General features: G+C 35.5%; 1 protein-coding gene across 1 annotated transcript in view; it reads right to left on the reverse strand.

Annotated features, from left to right (window-relative positions):
• The window catches only part of sbno2b (strawberry notch homolog 2b), a 61,127-nt gene that overhangs the window by 42,275 nt on the left and 596 nt on the right, over window positions 1-18,256 (reverse strand). Inside the window, exons 2-3 of the mRNA XM_058761694.1 lie at window positions 5,471-5,653; window positions 1,357-1,436 (exon numbers count right to left, since the gene is read on the reverse strand). Of these exons, the coding sequence (XP_058617677.1) occupies window positions 1,357-1,436; window positions 5,471-5,572 (182 nt within the window). The 5' untranslated portion in view covers window positions 5,573-5,653. The remainder of the gene's footprint in view (window positions 1-1,356; window positions 1,437-5,470; window positions 5,654-18,256) is intronic.

Raw genomic sequence — 18,256 nt, forward strand, 5'->3', positions numbered from 1 at the left:
TAATAATCTTGTCTAAATGAACAACATTTTTGAGGTTTGAATCATCCGTTTAGCTATGACTCACAAAAGTGGGAAAACTGGTATCTGGTGTCTTGTAATACGAAGCATAAACTAATAAGCGTGAAGTTGGTAGTTTCCTAGTCTGTCTGTATAAGTTGATGCTGAATATATTTTTTAATGAATGTCAAAGCAGCATTAAAGGTTTTCACACTGCCAGCGATGAAATTCTGTGAATGCATCGAGATGTTTTTCCACCAAGGAGTGGGTGGAGGATGTAGCACTGACGCTAGCATCAACCACAAACTGTTATTCTTTCTAAAACCGAGACCCTTATTTCAGCGTTTTCAAACTCATCGACCTTTGCACACATATATCTCTTCCACCTCGGTTCCCTGTGCCATACTGCAACAATAAATCTCTACTGTGTGCTATAAATACACAGAGAGGACTTCCCACAGTCTCTGTAAACAAAACACCCGTTCGTTCACATGACCTCTGATGGCACCTGATCACAAGACGACGTGAAATGATCACGCATAGCAACAACTCCGGAATGAGCCGACATTTTGATAGAGAAAGTAACAAATTAAGTTTGTTTTGTCCACACAATGAAAGTCAATGGGGTCCAAAAACAAAATAGTTTGGACCCCATTGACTTTCACTGTGTAACTTTTGGAGACCTATCCCTTTAAAGTTTTTCCACGCCATCTTTTTAAACAAAAGCCGCTGAGTAAGTCTTTTGCGCAACCGGGTGGCAACAAAGCAGATGTTTATGAAAAATCATTATGCAGTGCCAAGGGCTTCACCAAGTCGACGAAAATTGCAGACAAGTACGTATCATATGTCACGTCAAGTTCAGGGATGTTTCTGCTTGCGTCTTATCGGTTCATGAAGACATGAAGGGACTTGTTGTGACATCCTGTATCGAGGTTGCAAACACAATATGGACTTTTATCATGAAATAACTAAGAAAATCACTGCTTCAACTTGGAAACGGCCGACATAATACAATGGCTATACGCTTTTCTTAAGGTAAACATCAAATGACATTTAAAAATGTATCAGTTTATTTCCATAAACTGACGCATGAGTGAAACAGGACACGAATTTTATGTGTCAGGGTTTGGAGATATGAAAATATGGGCAACTGAAAACGAAAGTCATTTTAGATTTTGATGGAAGATTACGAAGACAAACATGATTTTTTTTTTCCTTTGGAATGACACACAAGACAACACGTGTTAATTAAGAAGGGTGACTTTTGGTTTCATTCTGACTTCTTTTAGGTTTCCTCTAGGTTTGGAAAACAGTGGAAGGTATCAGATAGCATGATTAGACAGAAGTCTGGGTACTTACTGGTTTTCAGATTGCATGGGACAGGGCAAGCTGTAGGTCTGATGGGGGAAGCTCCAAGGGTTGTTGGCAAACACATGGCTCTGAAAGAGAGGAAGTGAAAGGTTTTAGGTATTAGGTAGGGATGTACCGCTATTAAAGTTCTGGCTGATAAGCTTAAAAAAAAAAAAAAAGTTGATAAAACTATGATGTATTATATTACAGTATCTCACAGAAGTGAGTACACCCCTCACATTTTTGTAAATATTTTATATCTTTTCATGTGACAACACTGAAGAAATGACACTTTGCTACAATGTAAAGTAGTGAGTGTACAGCTTGTATAACAGTGTAAATTTGCTGTCCCCTCAAAATAACTCAACACACAGCCATTAATGTCTAAACCGCTGGCCACAAAAGTGAGTACACCCCAAAGTGAAAATGTCCAAAATGGGCCCAAAGTGTCAATATTTTGTGTGGCCACCATTATTTTCCAGCACTGCCTCTCGGGCATGGAGTTCACCAGAGCTTCACAGGTTGCTACTGGAGTCCTCTTCCACTCCTCCATGACGACATCACGGAGCTGCTGGATGTTAGAGACCTTGCGCTCCTCCACCTTCCGTTTGAGGATGCCCCACAGATGGTCAAAAGTGTTTAGGTCTGGAGACATGCTTGGCCAGTCCATCACCTTTAATAATAATAGAACTGCATCGCATATAACTATTTTATTAAATCATAGCGTTTGTGAATTCACAATTATGCTTAATTATGATTTTAAATGGGTTTAATATATCATGCAGCCTTGGAAAATAGTCTAAAAATGTGTTTTATGGATTCTCATCCGTGAAATGCGCCACTTCCGGTATTTTGCCGATTAGTCGACGCGAGCAAAATGAAGTCGATGATTTTTAAAAATCGACTACTTGACAAAATCGCGACAGCCCTAGTTGTCACATGAAAAGATATAATAAAATATTTACAAAAATGTGAGGGGTGTACTCGCATGTAAAATATAAATAAATAAATAAATAAATAAATAAATAAATATATATATATATATATATACACACACACACAGCCGTTCAAAAGTTTGGGATTAGTAAGATTTTTACTGTTTTTTTTAAAAAGAAATTTCTTCTGCTCATCAAGGCTGTATTTATTTGATCAAAAATACAGAAAAAAACTGCTATTTTGTGAAATATACTTTAAAATATAATTTATTCCTCTGATGCAAAGCTGAATTTTCAGCATCATTACTCCAGTCTTCAGTGTCACAGGATCCTTCAGAAATCATTCTAATATGCTGATTTATAATCAATGTTGGAAACCATTGTGCTGCTTCATATTTTTTTTGGGACCTGTGATTTTTTTTTTTTTCAGGATTCTCTGATTAATAAAAAGTTAAAAAGAACAGCATTTATTTAAAAAAAGAAATTTTGTGTTACAATATACAATGCTATTCAAAAGTTTGGGGTCAGTACATTTTTTCTTTCCTTTCTTTTTAACCTCTTAACTGTCACCGTCCACCCTGTGGGACGCCTACGTTTACTTCACTATTTTACAATTAAATCCTAATCTAATCATGACAAACTATATATCATTGGAAAGGTCTAAGACTCCTAAATAGGTATTTTACCATGACAAGAGTGCACCTGAAAAATCTACATCATAACAGGAGTTCTGACCTTTGTCACAGAAAGTCTTCTTATTTGCCTTTTTCTCTATCACGCTTTAGAAATCATAAGAAATTATATATCAGTTGAAAACTTAAAATCTCAAAATTCATCCTTTGAAACCCATTTTAAAATCAGACATTGCATTACCATGGAAATGGTACATCAAAATCACATTGGAAAATGTTTTCATTTCATGAATTATAAAAAAATAAGTTTGGATAGTGCACTATCATGTCTGTGTTCAAAACTGTGAGTGACAGTTAAGGGGTTAAAGAAATTAATACTTTTATTCAGAAGGGATGTGTTAAATGAATAAAAAGTCATAGGAAAGACTTATATTGTTAGAAAAGGTTTCCATTTTGAACAAATTCTGCTCTTTTTAACTGTATGAAAAATGTATCATGTATCAACACTCATAATAAATCAGCATATTAAAATTATTTCTGAAGGATCATGCGACACTGAAGACTGGAGTAATGATGCTGACAATTCAGCGCTGTGTCACAGAAATAAATTCTATTTTAAAGTATATTAAAACAGGAAACCAATATTAAAATTGCAATAAGAATTCACAATATTACTGTTTTTTTTTTCTCTGGATTTTTGATTAAATAAATACAGCCTTGATGAATATAAGAGACTCCATTAAAACATGAAAAATCTTACTGATCCCAAACTTTTTAGCAGTAGTGTGTATATATTAGTGTTGTCAAAAGACCTGGTATCAAGTCAGTACTAAAAAAATGAAAACGTCACGGTACCAGGTTTTTTTAAGTACCGGTGGTACCGAGTACCCGGTTCTTGACGCGTACGGCCCTATGATTTCCGCGATGCAGAAAACGCAGACGGAATCTCAGAATGTCACGGAATTTGTCAAAGTTTGGATGATTTAATCAAAAGTAGGTCATTACACTTAAATGAAACCGCAACATGGACTAGTATCTGTAAATATTAAGCCGCAAAAGTCGATTCATATATGAATCCCCCATGTTCTGCGAGTCTCTGAGTGAATGAATGAATGGCAGAGACGCACGTTTTTTTCTTTTTACGCTCATGGTGATTTCAGCATCTGCCGTCTCAACGAGGACATGAATACATAAACAACATCTACAGAACTGCTCCGAGAGTCACTTCACGAGCATTTTACCATTTCATTGAGTAAAACCAGCGTCATATCATATAGCACACAGAAATTTAAAGGTATTCACGGCAACCCGTCAAAATAAAAGTTTATTTTGACATTGTGCCAGAAAAATATTACTATTATTTAGTAGAATGTATGTGATACTATTACTACTGTTGAAAAAAAAAAAAAACATTTTTTAAAGAAATAAATCACACAATATTTCTTCCATATTTTAATTTTAATAATAAATCCCTTTATTTACCAAAAAAAAAAATGTGTTTAAATTTCATTAATTAAAAGACAAATTAAATTTGGATGAAACTTTACTGTTTTTCATACTTTTATTACTTGCGGAAAAACTTGAAACACAATTTAAAACACAAGTATAAAGAAAGGCATTGATTTTTGTACATTTTATTTTTGTTTGATATTATTAATAAAAATAGTGTGTTTTTTTAATTAGCATGTGGTACCGAAATTGGTACTGAGAACCGTGGATTTTCACTGGTATCAGTACCGAATACTGAAATTTTGGTACCGTGACAACACTAATATACATACATATATATATATATATATATATATGTCATTTTAAAAGAAATTTTCTAAAACATCAAATGGCTAAAACTAATAATCACAAAGTGAAAAAGAACTAAACTTAGTGGGCGGATCGAAAATAAAATAGGAACTAAAACAAAAATAAAATGTATTATCATTACAACTTTGACCGGAGCCGAGTATAGGCTGCATAAAAATAGCGAGCCATTAGGTCTATTTCTAAAATTTGTGTCTGCAGGAAACCCCCTTCATTTACACAACTGCTATTTACACTCGTGATGACATCACTGTACTCCATCACCGCCCAAATATTTAACTTAACACTTCCTTTTTCCACTTTAAACCATCTCATTCCTTGAATTTTAATGAACCCTGTCATGATACGAGATACACGCTAACAGTATTTTACAAAACGGTGAGAAGAAGCTGCATGGCTTATCAGGAATTGCGTCTACCAACTGTTAAAATGACTCTGTTACCACAAAGACGTCATTCTATCACCCACACACAACCAAAGTCTTGAGGTTTCACCAGATATCAGAATGAATGACCCGAGTTTTCGAAAGAGGAAACCAGTAACGAACATTATGACTTTATGAATTTATACTGCTTATATCCCTGTGGTAAGAAATGTGATTCTATACCAAAGGCATTGTGGTTAACAATACAGGCTAGTAACCGAAAGGTTGTAGGTTGAAACGTTTTTGGCTGGTGTGACCAAAAACGCTCCACTTTTAGATGCTAAGATGTGATGCTAAATGAAATGAGAAGTAGTTACCATAGGGGGTGCAAGGATGAACCCCCCGGCATCCAGCTGAGGTCCGTCCGAATGTGAAAAGATGTGCCCGTCCATGGCAGGCGGAATGGAGAGCGATGGCATTAGACTGCAGTCTTGTTCATGACGGCCAAAGCCCACACTGTGTAAACCTGAGCGATCCGGTCAGCGTCTTCTCACCATGACCTGAGAACACAAACACGAGAGACAAGGGATGTCCTTAATGGTGGAAAAACAAGTGGGTGAGCGTTATGCTGTCAGTGTTAAAACCTCAGAGAAATGGGCTAGAAAAAAACTCAAATGACACAAAAAGTCATTTGGAAGAACATGAGGGTGAGTAAATGTGACAGAATCGTTATTTTTTAGATTAAATACACAAAAAGAATCTGCTCTCCAGACACTATATTATCATCAACTAGAGAAGTGTAAAGTTTCACATAGAAACCTATGAAGGCTTTCACTGACTGCAAAAGCTCTTACGTGCAAAAGGGTGATATTTGAATAGAGTTCCTTGTGAGGATACAAATTTGAGACATTTTGAGCCACAGAGCAGTTCATCTTAGTATCACATGAAGGGAAAATGATTGTTACGCAAGGGAAATTCTCAGAAGCACAAAACAACTTGTGTTTCTCCTTAGGAAGTTGATAATAAGCCAGAGAACAGTTAAAAACACCTTAAATATGACTTACAACATCATTCACAAGGTGAAAACCTGTTTACAGCTGATAAATATTTTCACTTTATGGCCGATGACTGATAACAGCCAATATTAATTATTTACTATCTGCCAAAATAAAGATAAAACGCTAAAATAAATAAATAAATAATTTCAAGTCTGAAAAGTGTATATTCATTCTGAGATTAACTTTAAAGGGGTCATGAACTGAGAATATAAGAGGTCATTGTGCTATAAAAACATCCTGTAAGTTTCAGAACACAAAACGCACTGAAGTTTCAGAACTTCCCGAACGCGCGTCGAAGACTGACACAGAAGAGAAGAAATTGTTGATGAAAGTCGTTATTTTTGTTTTCTTTGTGCACAAGAAGTATTCTCGTAGCTTTATAAAATTGCGGTTGAAGCACTGATGTCACATGGACTATTTTAACGATGTCCTTACTACCTTTCTGGGTCTTTAACATTTCAGTTGTGTTGCTGTCTATGAAGGGTCAGAGAGCTCTCGGATTTCATCAAAAATATCTTAATTTGTGTTTTGAAGATGAACGAAGGTCTTACGGGTTTGGAACGACAGAATTTCCATTTTTGGGTGAACTATATATTTATTTTCACACAAAATTCCAGATTGCATTGATTCCTATTGAAGTGGCTAGATTCACCCACAAAAAAAACGTGCCGTATAATGGTAAATGTGAACGCAATGACAGAAAAGATAATAGTAATGTTTAATAATATTAATAGTCTATATTAATTTTGCCTGTCTTCACAGTCTTTATTATGTCAGCTGAAAAGAAAAGTTTGAAAAAAACGTCTAGGATTATAAATACAATTGGTTTTTCTCTGCAATAACTTGCACTGAAAAAAACAGGGACTTAAAGAAGTAGGCTAATCAAGATTATTTTAATTTCACAGCTTAAAAAAAAAAAACCCACTTAACCTCTGAAGTTACATCCATATTTCTTACACCGTCGAATGCCTGAGCAGTCAATGCATCCCAGTAAGAGGAGGTGTCCATCTCTCTAACCCCCTGCCACAAAGGACAATCAATACTGATTACTATTGAGTTCCCAAATGTCCTCTTCCTGTAAAGCACCATTATCTTTACTGGAAGACGGAGAAAAAAAAAAAAAGATGAGAAAGCACCAAGGATAGAGATTTTCACAGGAATGAAGCACACACTGGTTTTATTTCACATAACATCCCGATAATAGGGGGAAAAAAAACAAATGAAAGAACTACTGAAAGTAATAAAACTGGGAAGTTGTACTGAAATGAGAAGGAAGCACTAAAGCTACCTGACAAACCATTTCTTTAAATAACCTTCTAAAAACAGCTTTGAAGAAAAAGCCAACATTAACGGAGAATAATTGCTACCTTGTGACTATTGTGTCGCAAACCTGAGGTGTTGCATCTAAATGCATCAGATTTCAAGTAAACTGATTTGGTATTTACGAGGAAAAAAAAAAATTGGGTGAAAACGTCATGAGTGGTGAACATGAGAACATCCTTCAGTTTGGCCTCAAAAACCATCTAAAAGCACCATATTTCAATAAATGGATTTGGTATTTAGGAGGAAATGCAAAAAACAGGACAAAAATGTCATCAGCGGTGGAGACAAGAAGGGGGAATTCATTTAAGAAGGTAGAAAAGCCTTGGGTTTGGCCTTAAAAATAGCTAAATGCACTATATTTCAGTAAATATATTTGTTAAATGGGTGTAAACCCTTAGAAATAAGACAAAAAAAGTAATTACTTGAAGAGACAAGAGTGGGGAATTCATTTAAGAAAGTAGAAAATCCTTCAGTTTGGCCTTCGAAACCATCTAAACACATTATATTTCAATAAGTGGATTTGTTATTATGATGAAAAAGTAATTACAGTACTTGCAGAGACAAGAAGGGGGAATTCCTTCAAGGAAGAAAGTTATTTGATTTGACCTCTAACCACGTATTTTAACCGATTTGTTATTTAGGAGGAAACAAAAAATAGGACGAAAAAGTAATTACTGGTGGAGACGAGAAGGGGAAATTCCTTCAAGAATGCAAAAAACAACAACAAAAAAAAAAACTTTGGTTTGGCCTGCAAAGCCATCTAAACGTGTCATATTTCAATAAATGGATTTGTTATTTAGGAGTAAACATGAAGAATAAGAAGAAAAAGACAAGAATGAGGAATTCCTTAGAGGAAGAAAGTTCTTCAATTTGGCCTCCAAAACCATCTAAACACGTTGTATTTCACTAAATTGATTTGTTATTTAGCAGTAAACACTAAAAATAGGATGGAAAACGTCATTATTAATGGAGACAAGAAGGGGTAATTCCTTCAAGAATTAAGAAAATCCTTCAGCTTGCCCTCCAAAACCATCTAAACATTATATTTCAATAAATGGATTCATTAACATGTTGAATAAGTAATTACTTGCAGAGACAAGAAGGAAAAAAGTTAAACACGTATTTTAATTAATTTGTTATTTAGGAGGAAACACTAAAAATGGGACCAAAAAGTCAGTATTGGTGAAGACGAGAAGGGGGAATTCCTTCAAGAATGAAAAAAAAATGCTTTAGTTTGGCCTCCAAAACCATCTAAACGTGTCACATTTCAATAAATGAATTAGTTATTTAGTACTGAACATGAAAAATGAGACGAAAAGTCATTAGTGGGGAAGACAAGGAGGGGGAATTCCTTAAAGAAGGCCTTCCTTGGCCTCCAAAACCATCTAAACACCTTGTATTTCAATACACTGATTTGTTATTGAGCAGTAAACACTAAAAATAGGGGGGAAATGATGTTCCACAATGACTTGTGGACACGAGAAGCGGGAATTCCTTCAGGAAGGAAGAAAATCCTTCGGTTTGACCTCCACAACCAACCGAGTTAAACAAACTACAGGTCAGGACAAAAAAGTGCCCGTCTGATAATCACATTGGAGAGGCTTGCAGATGGCGTGCATTCTGAAAGCTTAGGAGCTTATTTCGTGACCTCAGCCCATGAGACTGTTGCCTGCGGCGCGAGACCTGACAGATGCCTCACACGGTTCTTCTAATCTTCTCTGATCTCTCACACGGCACTAGAGGCTATACGTTTTTCATGGAGTGGGAAGAAAAGGAAACATGCATGATGTAAGGGGAAAAAAGTCCTCAGGCTTGTGGCGTGGTATGGATCACCATCAGGGGTTTCCCATGTTCTCCTCAAGAGTGAGTTAAGGACACGGCTCACATTCTGCTGTGTCATGGTGAGCGCATGGAAGACGTCCAGGAATGTGTGACACTGATAATCCGCTCTGCCGCTCATCCTCATGAGCTGTCATGAGGGAAAAGCTGGAGATTTCGTCAGCTCAGGGTTCCCCGATGTTCTTGGATCAACATGCACCGCTCTTATGCCCTGATGAGTGCAAATATCTGGAAGGAAGGAACTCATTCTGTGAGAGCTCATGCATATAACCAAAATTCAACTAGCTTCTGTTTGCTTTATGTGGTCTGATGCCAAACCTGAGTTATATCGTTTTGTCCTCATTTGCTCTTTGTCTATCTCGGACCTTCATCTCTGGGTAAAGGTCTTGTTAGGAAGAGCCAAACAAGTGTGAGTTATCTGGCCGCAGAAACAGACTTCAACGGGTTTCACATGACTGGCTGGGAAAGCCGAGCTTGCGAACTCAGGGCAGACGATCCCAGGAGATAGAGGAAAATCATGCTGACACTTGTTTGGAAACAGTCGAAGCTAATGCAATTAGAGAAACAAACTAAGCATGCTAAGTGCGGCCAAACGTGTTTGCAATGGCAAAGCCAGACACATTGATTGAGAGATTAAATATTCAAGAGAGGAAAAAGTTACTCTGGGTGCTGTCACATTCAAATGCCACAAGATTAATAGGGCAATTATGATAAAAAAACATTAATCTTTCTGTTTTATTTAGTTAAACTCCTCTTGTCTAATTAAAAATTATGTCCAGAACTGATAAGCCGATATAAAATCTAATGTACAAAAATCTAAAAATGTAATATTTAAGATTACATTTTGCAATGGTATTAAATTATTAGAGCTTAAGAAATATTGCAAAACATAAGCAATACATTTCTAAATAAATTATTAAAATTAATTATTATTTAAAAATGTTTGCACTGATATAAACAACCATTCAGTATTTGGGGACAGTAAGATTTTTTTGTTTTATTTTTGAAAGAAATTAATACTTTTATTCAGGAAGGAGATATTAAATTGATTATTAAATTAGATTTTTCCATTTCAAATAAATGCTCAAATATTATTTTTATTACTTTTTTATTCATAAAATTATCCTGAAAAAGAAAAAGTATTAGCAAATGTTTTCAACATTGAATATAATAATATTTCTTGAGCAACAAATCAGCATATTAGAATGATTTCTGAAGGATCATGTGGCATTGAAGCCTGGAGTACTGAAAATTTCATTATTTGCATCACAGGATTAAATTACATTTTAAAATATATTCAATCAGAAATCAGTTATTTTAAATTGTAATAATATTTCACAATATTATTGTTTTTACTGTATTTTTGATCAAATAAATGTAGCTTCTTTCAGTAACATTAAAAATACGGTCCAAACTTTTGAACAATTTCTATGTTTTTAATCAAGGTAGAAATGGTTTAACTTTGTTATATTAAGCCAGAAAAGGAGAAAGTATTTTATCACTGAACATTTCATTCTGCTAAAGCAATCAATTGAAACAGTCAAAAGAGAGATTCAAAGTGAAACTGATCAGACCACTGAACGGAACGACCAGTACGTTCACAGATTGTTCTGGATTTCTGTGAATCATCTAAACAGCTGAAAGCAAATGGTAACCATGACAGTAATAATAGTCAAAATGACTAATTCAATTGAAAAATACACCACTTAGGCTGTATTTCTATCATTCAACCCAGCCTATCTTTTTGTATGATCACGATTACAGGCAATATTGTCTATCTGGGTGGGACATTTACTATTATAAAGCATTAGCAGAATGAATGTTATTTAGTCACTGTGAGTCATAACGGGCTTTCATTTCATTGAAGGAGAGAGCCGTCTCAGAGGTTTACTGATGTCATTCAGAACCTGTGATCAATGGAGGCTATTCAAAGCTAGACCGCGTTAAAAGGGATCTGCGTAGCTGGTGGCTTTATGAAGTCTTTTTCCAGCATGTCAGCAACATTAAATCATATAAGAAGAAGAAATGTGGTGTTGAAAATTAGAGCAAATTGGAGCAATGGCCTAGTAGTAGGCTAAATGTTTCAATACCAAGAAGTTCCCATTAATGTTTTGTTTAAAAATTGTTAAAATGAAGGTTTCTGAGAGAAAAAAATAAATAAAAATTAATCACTGGATTTGTCAAATTGTTGTTTATGCACCTATAGAAGGTCATGAAAATTCAGACCACAAACTTAACACATAACTGGACCTCTTCTCCAAGGATTGTTTGGAGGTTGAACCAAGAAATAACGTTTTTGCAACATTAAAAAAAACAAAAAAACAAGAACATCTCCTGGGAAACATTTGGAGGTTGTTTACATAACCAAGAACGTTTTTAAAATAGGACGCGTTCCCTGTATAACGTTTGGAGGACATTTGCAAAACCAAGAAAAAAATGCTCTTACAACATCTAAAATCTGAATGCGTTCCTGGGGAAAATTTGGAGGTTGTGTACATACTCAAGAAAAAAAAAAGAAAAAGTAAAGCTTAAAAAATTGACACGTTCTCTTTGTTGTATTTTCCTGTCAAAATAACGGAGTTCCTTTGGATTTTTCAGCTTTTCAGAACTGCCGGGTTTTCCAGTAGTGGGCGGAACTAATGGGCAAATGGCAATCTCATTGGCTGGTGCTCACCTATTATCATCCCCGTTTTGATTTCAGCTAATCAGTTCGAGTGAACGCACATGAATCTAGCAGCTCGTTAATCCTTAGTGCGTTTTATACTGTTCTTATTAGCAGAATTCGTATTATTATTATTCTTATTAGTATTATTGTTATTTTTTTCCCATATTTTTTTTTTTTTACAGAAAAACTGAATGACCAAAAAAGCACCACCACCAGTCCTGAATTCAGTTAAAACATCTATGCATTCATACATGGTTACTAAGTTTTAATTCTAATTACTAAAGTTCTATCATTAAATAATACTTGATTATCACAAATGTCATATTATAATGCTTGACTGACTGATGTTAAGAGTGTACTTTCAGATATTTAAAAAGCTGTACCATTTTACAAACATATAGAGTAGGCTTATATATATATATATATATAGATAGAGGCCTAGTATTATCAGTCTGAATTAATTAAAAAAATTTACTAGCCAAAGAAGATTCAATTGCCAAGGTGTCTGTAGAGGGTTGATAACTTAGAAATAATGTTCCTACAACATTTAAAAAAAACTGAACGTGTTTCTGGGGAATGTTTGGAGGTTGTTTACATAACCAAGAAAAACATCATTCTTAAGGCGTAAATTTTTTTTACATTTGGAACATTCGGACGTTGTTTGCATAAAGAAAAAACGTTCTTAAAGTGTAAGAAAAAAAAAAGTGTGCGTACCTTGGATAATGTTTGGAAGATATCTGCATAACCAAAAATTAACGTTCTTGCAAGATTTAAAAAACGCAAACGACTCCTGGGGAACGTTTGAAGGTTGTTTGCCTAACCAATATTTTTTAAAACCTTTATAAAAAATGGACACATCTCCCAGACCCAGCTGGAGGACATTTGCAAAAACATAAAAAAAGGTTTTGTTTTTTTTTTTACCAAAAAACCCAACACTGGCTGCAGAACAGAATGATGCGGTATAATTTAAATAAGCTTCCAACCTGTTGCAGAAAAAATGACAGAATTTACCAGACATCAAGCAGATAGTCAAAGTTGCGGTTTGCAAAATTACATATTTATTTATATGGACCATGTATGTAGATTACATAGTTGTATAGTTATAACGAGCAAGCAAGAAAACCAAAACAAGGTACAAAATATTCAGAAGCTGATCTGCCTTTGGATATGCCTAAAAAAACCTATGGGGACATGAGCGCATGCTGCTTTTTTTTTTCCTCTTACTGGACCGTCTGCTGTCTTACTGTCAGTTGCCGCCCTCTTCCAGCACAACTCTGACCCAGATGCACATTGTGACGCCTTCACGATTCCTTCCAAACCCGAGCAACTCCGGCCTTCATTTCTACCCGGGGTCACGAAACCGACACTGAACCGCACTGCTGCTGATTCGACTAAATGACAGAGCGAAGGCCGCATCCAGCAAAACAAGCCACATGCACGTTCCTGGGGTGCCGTCAAAACCGAGAACAGACGTAATTTGCATCCAAAGGAAAAAGCATTACATAATATTGCACAGACTGTAAAGACAGTCCCAGGGAAACCTATAAAGGGCAGAAATTCAGGGACGGATACCTAAAAATAGCCCTGACTTCATCCTGGAGGTATTTGTTCAAGAAGAACGTGTAATACCATAGGTGAGGTGATTTGATACAGGAAAACAAAGGCTTTTTCATAGAGAAACTGATTGAGCGGCCAGTTATGGGAAAACTGGGGGTGGACAAACCACCATGAGATTTTGAAGCTATCTTCCTGACCTCAAAACAACTCAACATCTCTCAATATAAAAGCTTTCCACTTACGAACAACTTCCTTGTCGTCACTCCTGTTTCCGTCTTTGTATTTCCACATCAGACGGGTTTCCCAGATCACAGTGTTCCTTCGGACCTAAGATGTGCAAATTATGCCTTGAAATCCCATTTACTTCCAGGACAGACGTCGCAGGAACTACATGGATTGCTAATCAGATGTTACAACTGAGGACCGAGAAGACGCCGCAGCTAGTTCTGCCGTGGTGTACGTGCTTAGTATTTCACTATCAGAGTTAAACATTCCTTGAATGCACATTCCTTGTGCAAAATCAGCACTTAGTAAGGGAACAGCAATTGGCACAACAATTGTGTTCTACAGTAGAGTTTACAAACCAGGAGGCCACAGAGAAGTGTAGAGAAAAATTGTAAAAAAAAATAAATAAAAAAAAGTCTTTAAAAAATTTAAATATAATTTTTTTTAATACTAATAAAAATAACAACAACAAAAGGATAAATTTAAAAAAATTGAAATATAAAAAAAATAACAAAAATATCTAAAATCAAATAAGAATCATGTAAAATAAATAATTATGAATAATAAATTATATAAAATAACTAAAAATGAATTATAAAACAAAGAAAAATAAATACAAAATTAAATTAAATTAATTATAAAACAAAATGAAAAATAAAGTACAAAATAAAATACTTTTAGAAGTGCACTGACTCAAAACTACAACTCATAAAACTTCTTTGTAGTGAGTTTAAGACACATTCTATCAGCATAAGCATCACAGCCAAGTTACTGCCACCAATATTATACTCAAATAAAGGCTTGTGAAATAAACATCACTCAATGTTTGTGTAACCTGTTGGACTTGAACCAGCACCAGTCATGGTGGCTCCCCATGGCACTTCTTCCCGGCACTAATTCACACTTAATACATGAACCATTACCTAAATTCCAGAAACTGAACACTCGCATTGGTAAGGCAGTAGGCCTATTTACACACCAAGACACTGCTACAGCAGCAGTATTATTCCTCACTGAAACGCATGAAAGAGATTCAATGAGAACATTAGAAAACACTCGTACAAACGGAAGCAGGAAGGGTCCTCAGCCTGAGCCCCAGACCACTATCTTGAGTTAAATCACTGCTAGAGAGCTTTGTACCCTCCCTGTACTACACAACAGAGCTTTGTGCACCAAACTACAAACTGGCTATTTGAATTACACGCACAGCTTTGAGCCAAACCTAACAAAGAAACAGCTAATAAATAACCAGATCATGAACTAAAGTGCATTAAACTGTCACATTTTGATGCATTATTTGTTCGGTTTCTGGGTGAATATTATTTATTACAATTATATAATAAGTAAATATAATATCTAAATTATATCACTATTTTCAGTTATTCAACTTTTTTTGTCTACGTTTTTCAAGATTACAGTTTAAATGTAGATTCCACTGTCAAGAAGACCAACAAGGTTTTAAAAAAAATTAAAAAATTGATTTATTGGGTAACAATTCAATAACAGTCATGCTAGATGACACATCTTCCTTTAAAAAAAATCAGTTTCATGTGATAATAATCTAATCTTGCAGCAATAATTTAGGTGAAAAACAACCAAGCAATAAAAAAAGAAAAACAGAAGTAACTAAGATGAACAATTACAACAATTAGGTCCACGTTAATAGAAAAATTATTATTATTTTTTTTTAAATGTGTATTTATTAATTTATTTTTCCATTGTACTTTGGAAAAACAATAAATCAATGTCAATAAATCACAGGAAAAATTATTTAAATTTAATAAATTACAATTATATTTTTGTTATACAGGTGCTGGTCATATAATTAGAATATCATCAAAAAGTTGATTTATTTCACTAATTCCATTCAAAAAGTGAAACTTGTATATTATATTCATTCATTACACACAGAATGATATATTTCAAATGTTTATTTCTTTTAATTTTGATGATTAGAGCTTACAGCTCATGAAAGTCAAAAATCAGTATCTCAAAATATTAGAATATTACTTAAGACCAATACAAAGAAAGGATTTTTAGAAATCTTGGCCAACTGAAAAGTATGAACATGAAAAGTATGAGCATGTACAGCACACAATACTTAGTTGGGGCTCCTTTTGCCTGAATTACTGCAGCAATGCGGCGTGGCATGGAGTCGATCAGTCTGTGGCACTGCTCAGGTGTTATGAGAGCCCCGGGTGCTCTTATAGTGGCCTTCAGCTCTTCTGCATTGTTGGGTCTGGCATATCGCATCTTCCTCTTCACAATACCCCATAGATTCTCTATGGGGTTAAGGTCAGGCGAGTTTGCTGGCCAATTAAGAACAGGGATACCATGGTCCTTAAACCAGATACTGGTTGCTTTGGCACTGTGTGCAGGTGCCAAGTCCTGTTGGAAAATGAAATCTGCATCTCCATAAAGTTGGTCAGCAGCAGGAAGCATGAAGTGCTCTAAAACTTCCTGGTATACGGCTGCGTTGACCTTGGACCTCAGAAAACACAGTGGACCAACACCAGCAGATGACATGGCACCCCAAACCATCACTGACTGTGGAAACTTTACACTGGACTTCAAGCAACGTGGATTGTGTGCCTCTCCTCTCTTCCTCCAGACTCTGGGACCCTGATTTCCAAATGAAATGCAAAATTTACTTTCATCAGAGAACATAACTTTGGACCACTCAGCAGCAGTCCAGTCCTTTTTGTCTTTAGCCCAGGCGAGACGCTTCTGACGCTGTCTGTTGTTCAAGAGAGGCTTGACACAAGGAATGCGACAGCTGAAACCCATGTCTTGCATACGTCTGTGCGTAGTGGTTCTTGAAGCACTGACTCCAGCTGCAGTCTACTCTTTGTGAATCTCCCCCACATTTTTGAATGGCTTTTGTTTCACAATCCTCTTCAGTGTGCGGTTATACCTATTGCTTGAAAAACTTTTTTCTACCACATCTTTTCCTTCCCTTCGCCTCTCTATTAATGTGCTTGGACACAGAGCTCTGTGAACAGCCAGCCTCTTTTGCAATGACCTTTTGTGTCTTGCCCTCCTTGTGCAACGTGTCAATGGTCATCTTTTGGACAACTGTCAAGTCAGCAGTCTTCCCCATGATTGTGTAGCCTACAGAACTAGACTGAGAGACCATTTAAAAGCCTTTGCAAGTGTTTTGAGTTAATTAGCTGATTAGAGTGTGGCACCAGGTGTCTTCAATATTGAACCTTTTCACAATATTCTAATTTTCTGAGATACTGAATTTGGGATTTTCCTTAGTTGTCAGTTATAATCATCAAAATGAAAAGAAATAAACATTTGAAATATATCAGTCTGTGTGTAATGAATGAATATAATATACAAGTTTCACTTTTTGAAAGGAATTAGTGAAATAAATCAACTTTTTGATGATATTCTAATTATATGACCAGCACCTGTATATGCGTAAAATTACAAAAACATCAGAGTATAAAATTAAATTATGTTTTATTATTATTTGCATACTTATACTCTTGTCACTGACCCATGTGTAAATTTAAATTTAAATAATGTCCTAACGCAAAAACTAATTCTATATAATCCTAAAAAGGCATCAGTTTCTTTACGCTATTGGTGCAGTATGTACCAGATAAGTTTGGACATGTTTCAAGAACCTTTTTGTCTTTTACCTACGGTACTCTGTCTTTCCAAAACAAAACATGGCCATAATTGCTTTTGTTTCCCTCCCCATGTAACTGTCTAGACCAAGTGATGTCAGCTTGCGTCACCCATTGGAGAACAAGAGACTTCTAATTGAGCTTCTCCACACTCTGCTGGCAAAGAAAGAAGAGGGAAGTTTGCGTGATTTCTGCAGTTACACAATCCGCTGGGTCCACCGTTGTCGTATCTGACCAACAAGGCCGATATCACCAGAATAAACAAAGACATAAACATTATTATATTAGTTTCTCCTAAGGGTTTTAGAGAGAACGAATGACAGGGACCGATCCTCCCATCATTGCTTTCCATGGAAGGGTTAGTTTGCATCACAGCAATTCCTCGGAAACATAATTCCCAGAAATGACTGTCCATTCAGAGAAGTAAAAGACTTACAGTCAAATCTATGGCATGATTATGAGGCACAATATGCCATTGATTTATCAGTGGCCTGAAAAAAAAAAAAAAAAAAAAAACACTTGGAAACCAAACTAAACATCAGCAGGTTGATGTATTTTACAGTACATTATGAGTTCAGACAAGCCCAGCTCCAGCCTGAAGGGTTTACACATTCTTGGTTTCAATATCACTCATCTCTTATTAATAAAGCTATTTCATCACCTAAATTAGAAATTTCACATTTATTACGTTCATGTAGTGCACTCGAGAAGCATTCAACATACTGACAATAAAGACAGACACGACAGAAATGAAAACAGAAAGTTCAACTCCGCTACTGTGAGTCTTTATAAGCGGTCAACATAATAAACAAGTAGTTAATTTAGTATTTTACTCTTCTGAAACCTGTTTATTAACGG

The sequence above is a fragment of the Onychostoma macrolepis genome, chromosome 22 (genome assembly GCF_012432095.1).
Source record: "Onychostoma macrolepis isolate SWU-2019 chromosome 22, ASM1243209v1, whole genome shotgun sequence".
NCBI classification, from domain to species: Eukaryota; Metazoa; Chordata; class Actinopteri; order Cypriniformes; family Cyprinidae; genus Onychostoma; species Onychostoma macrolepis.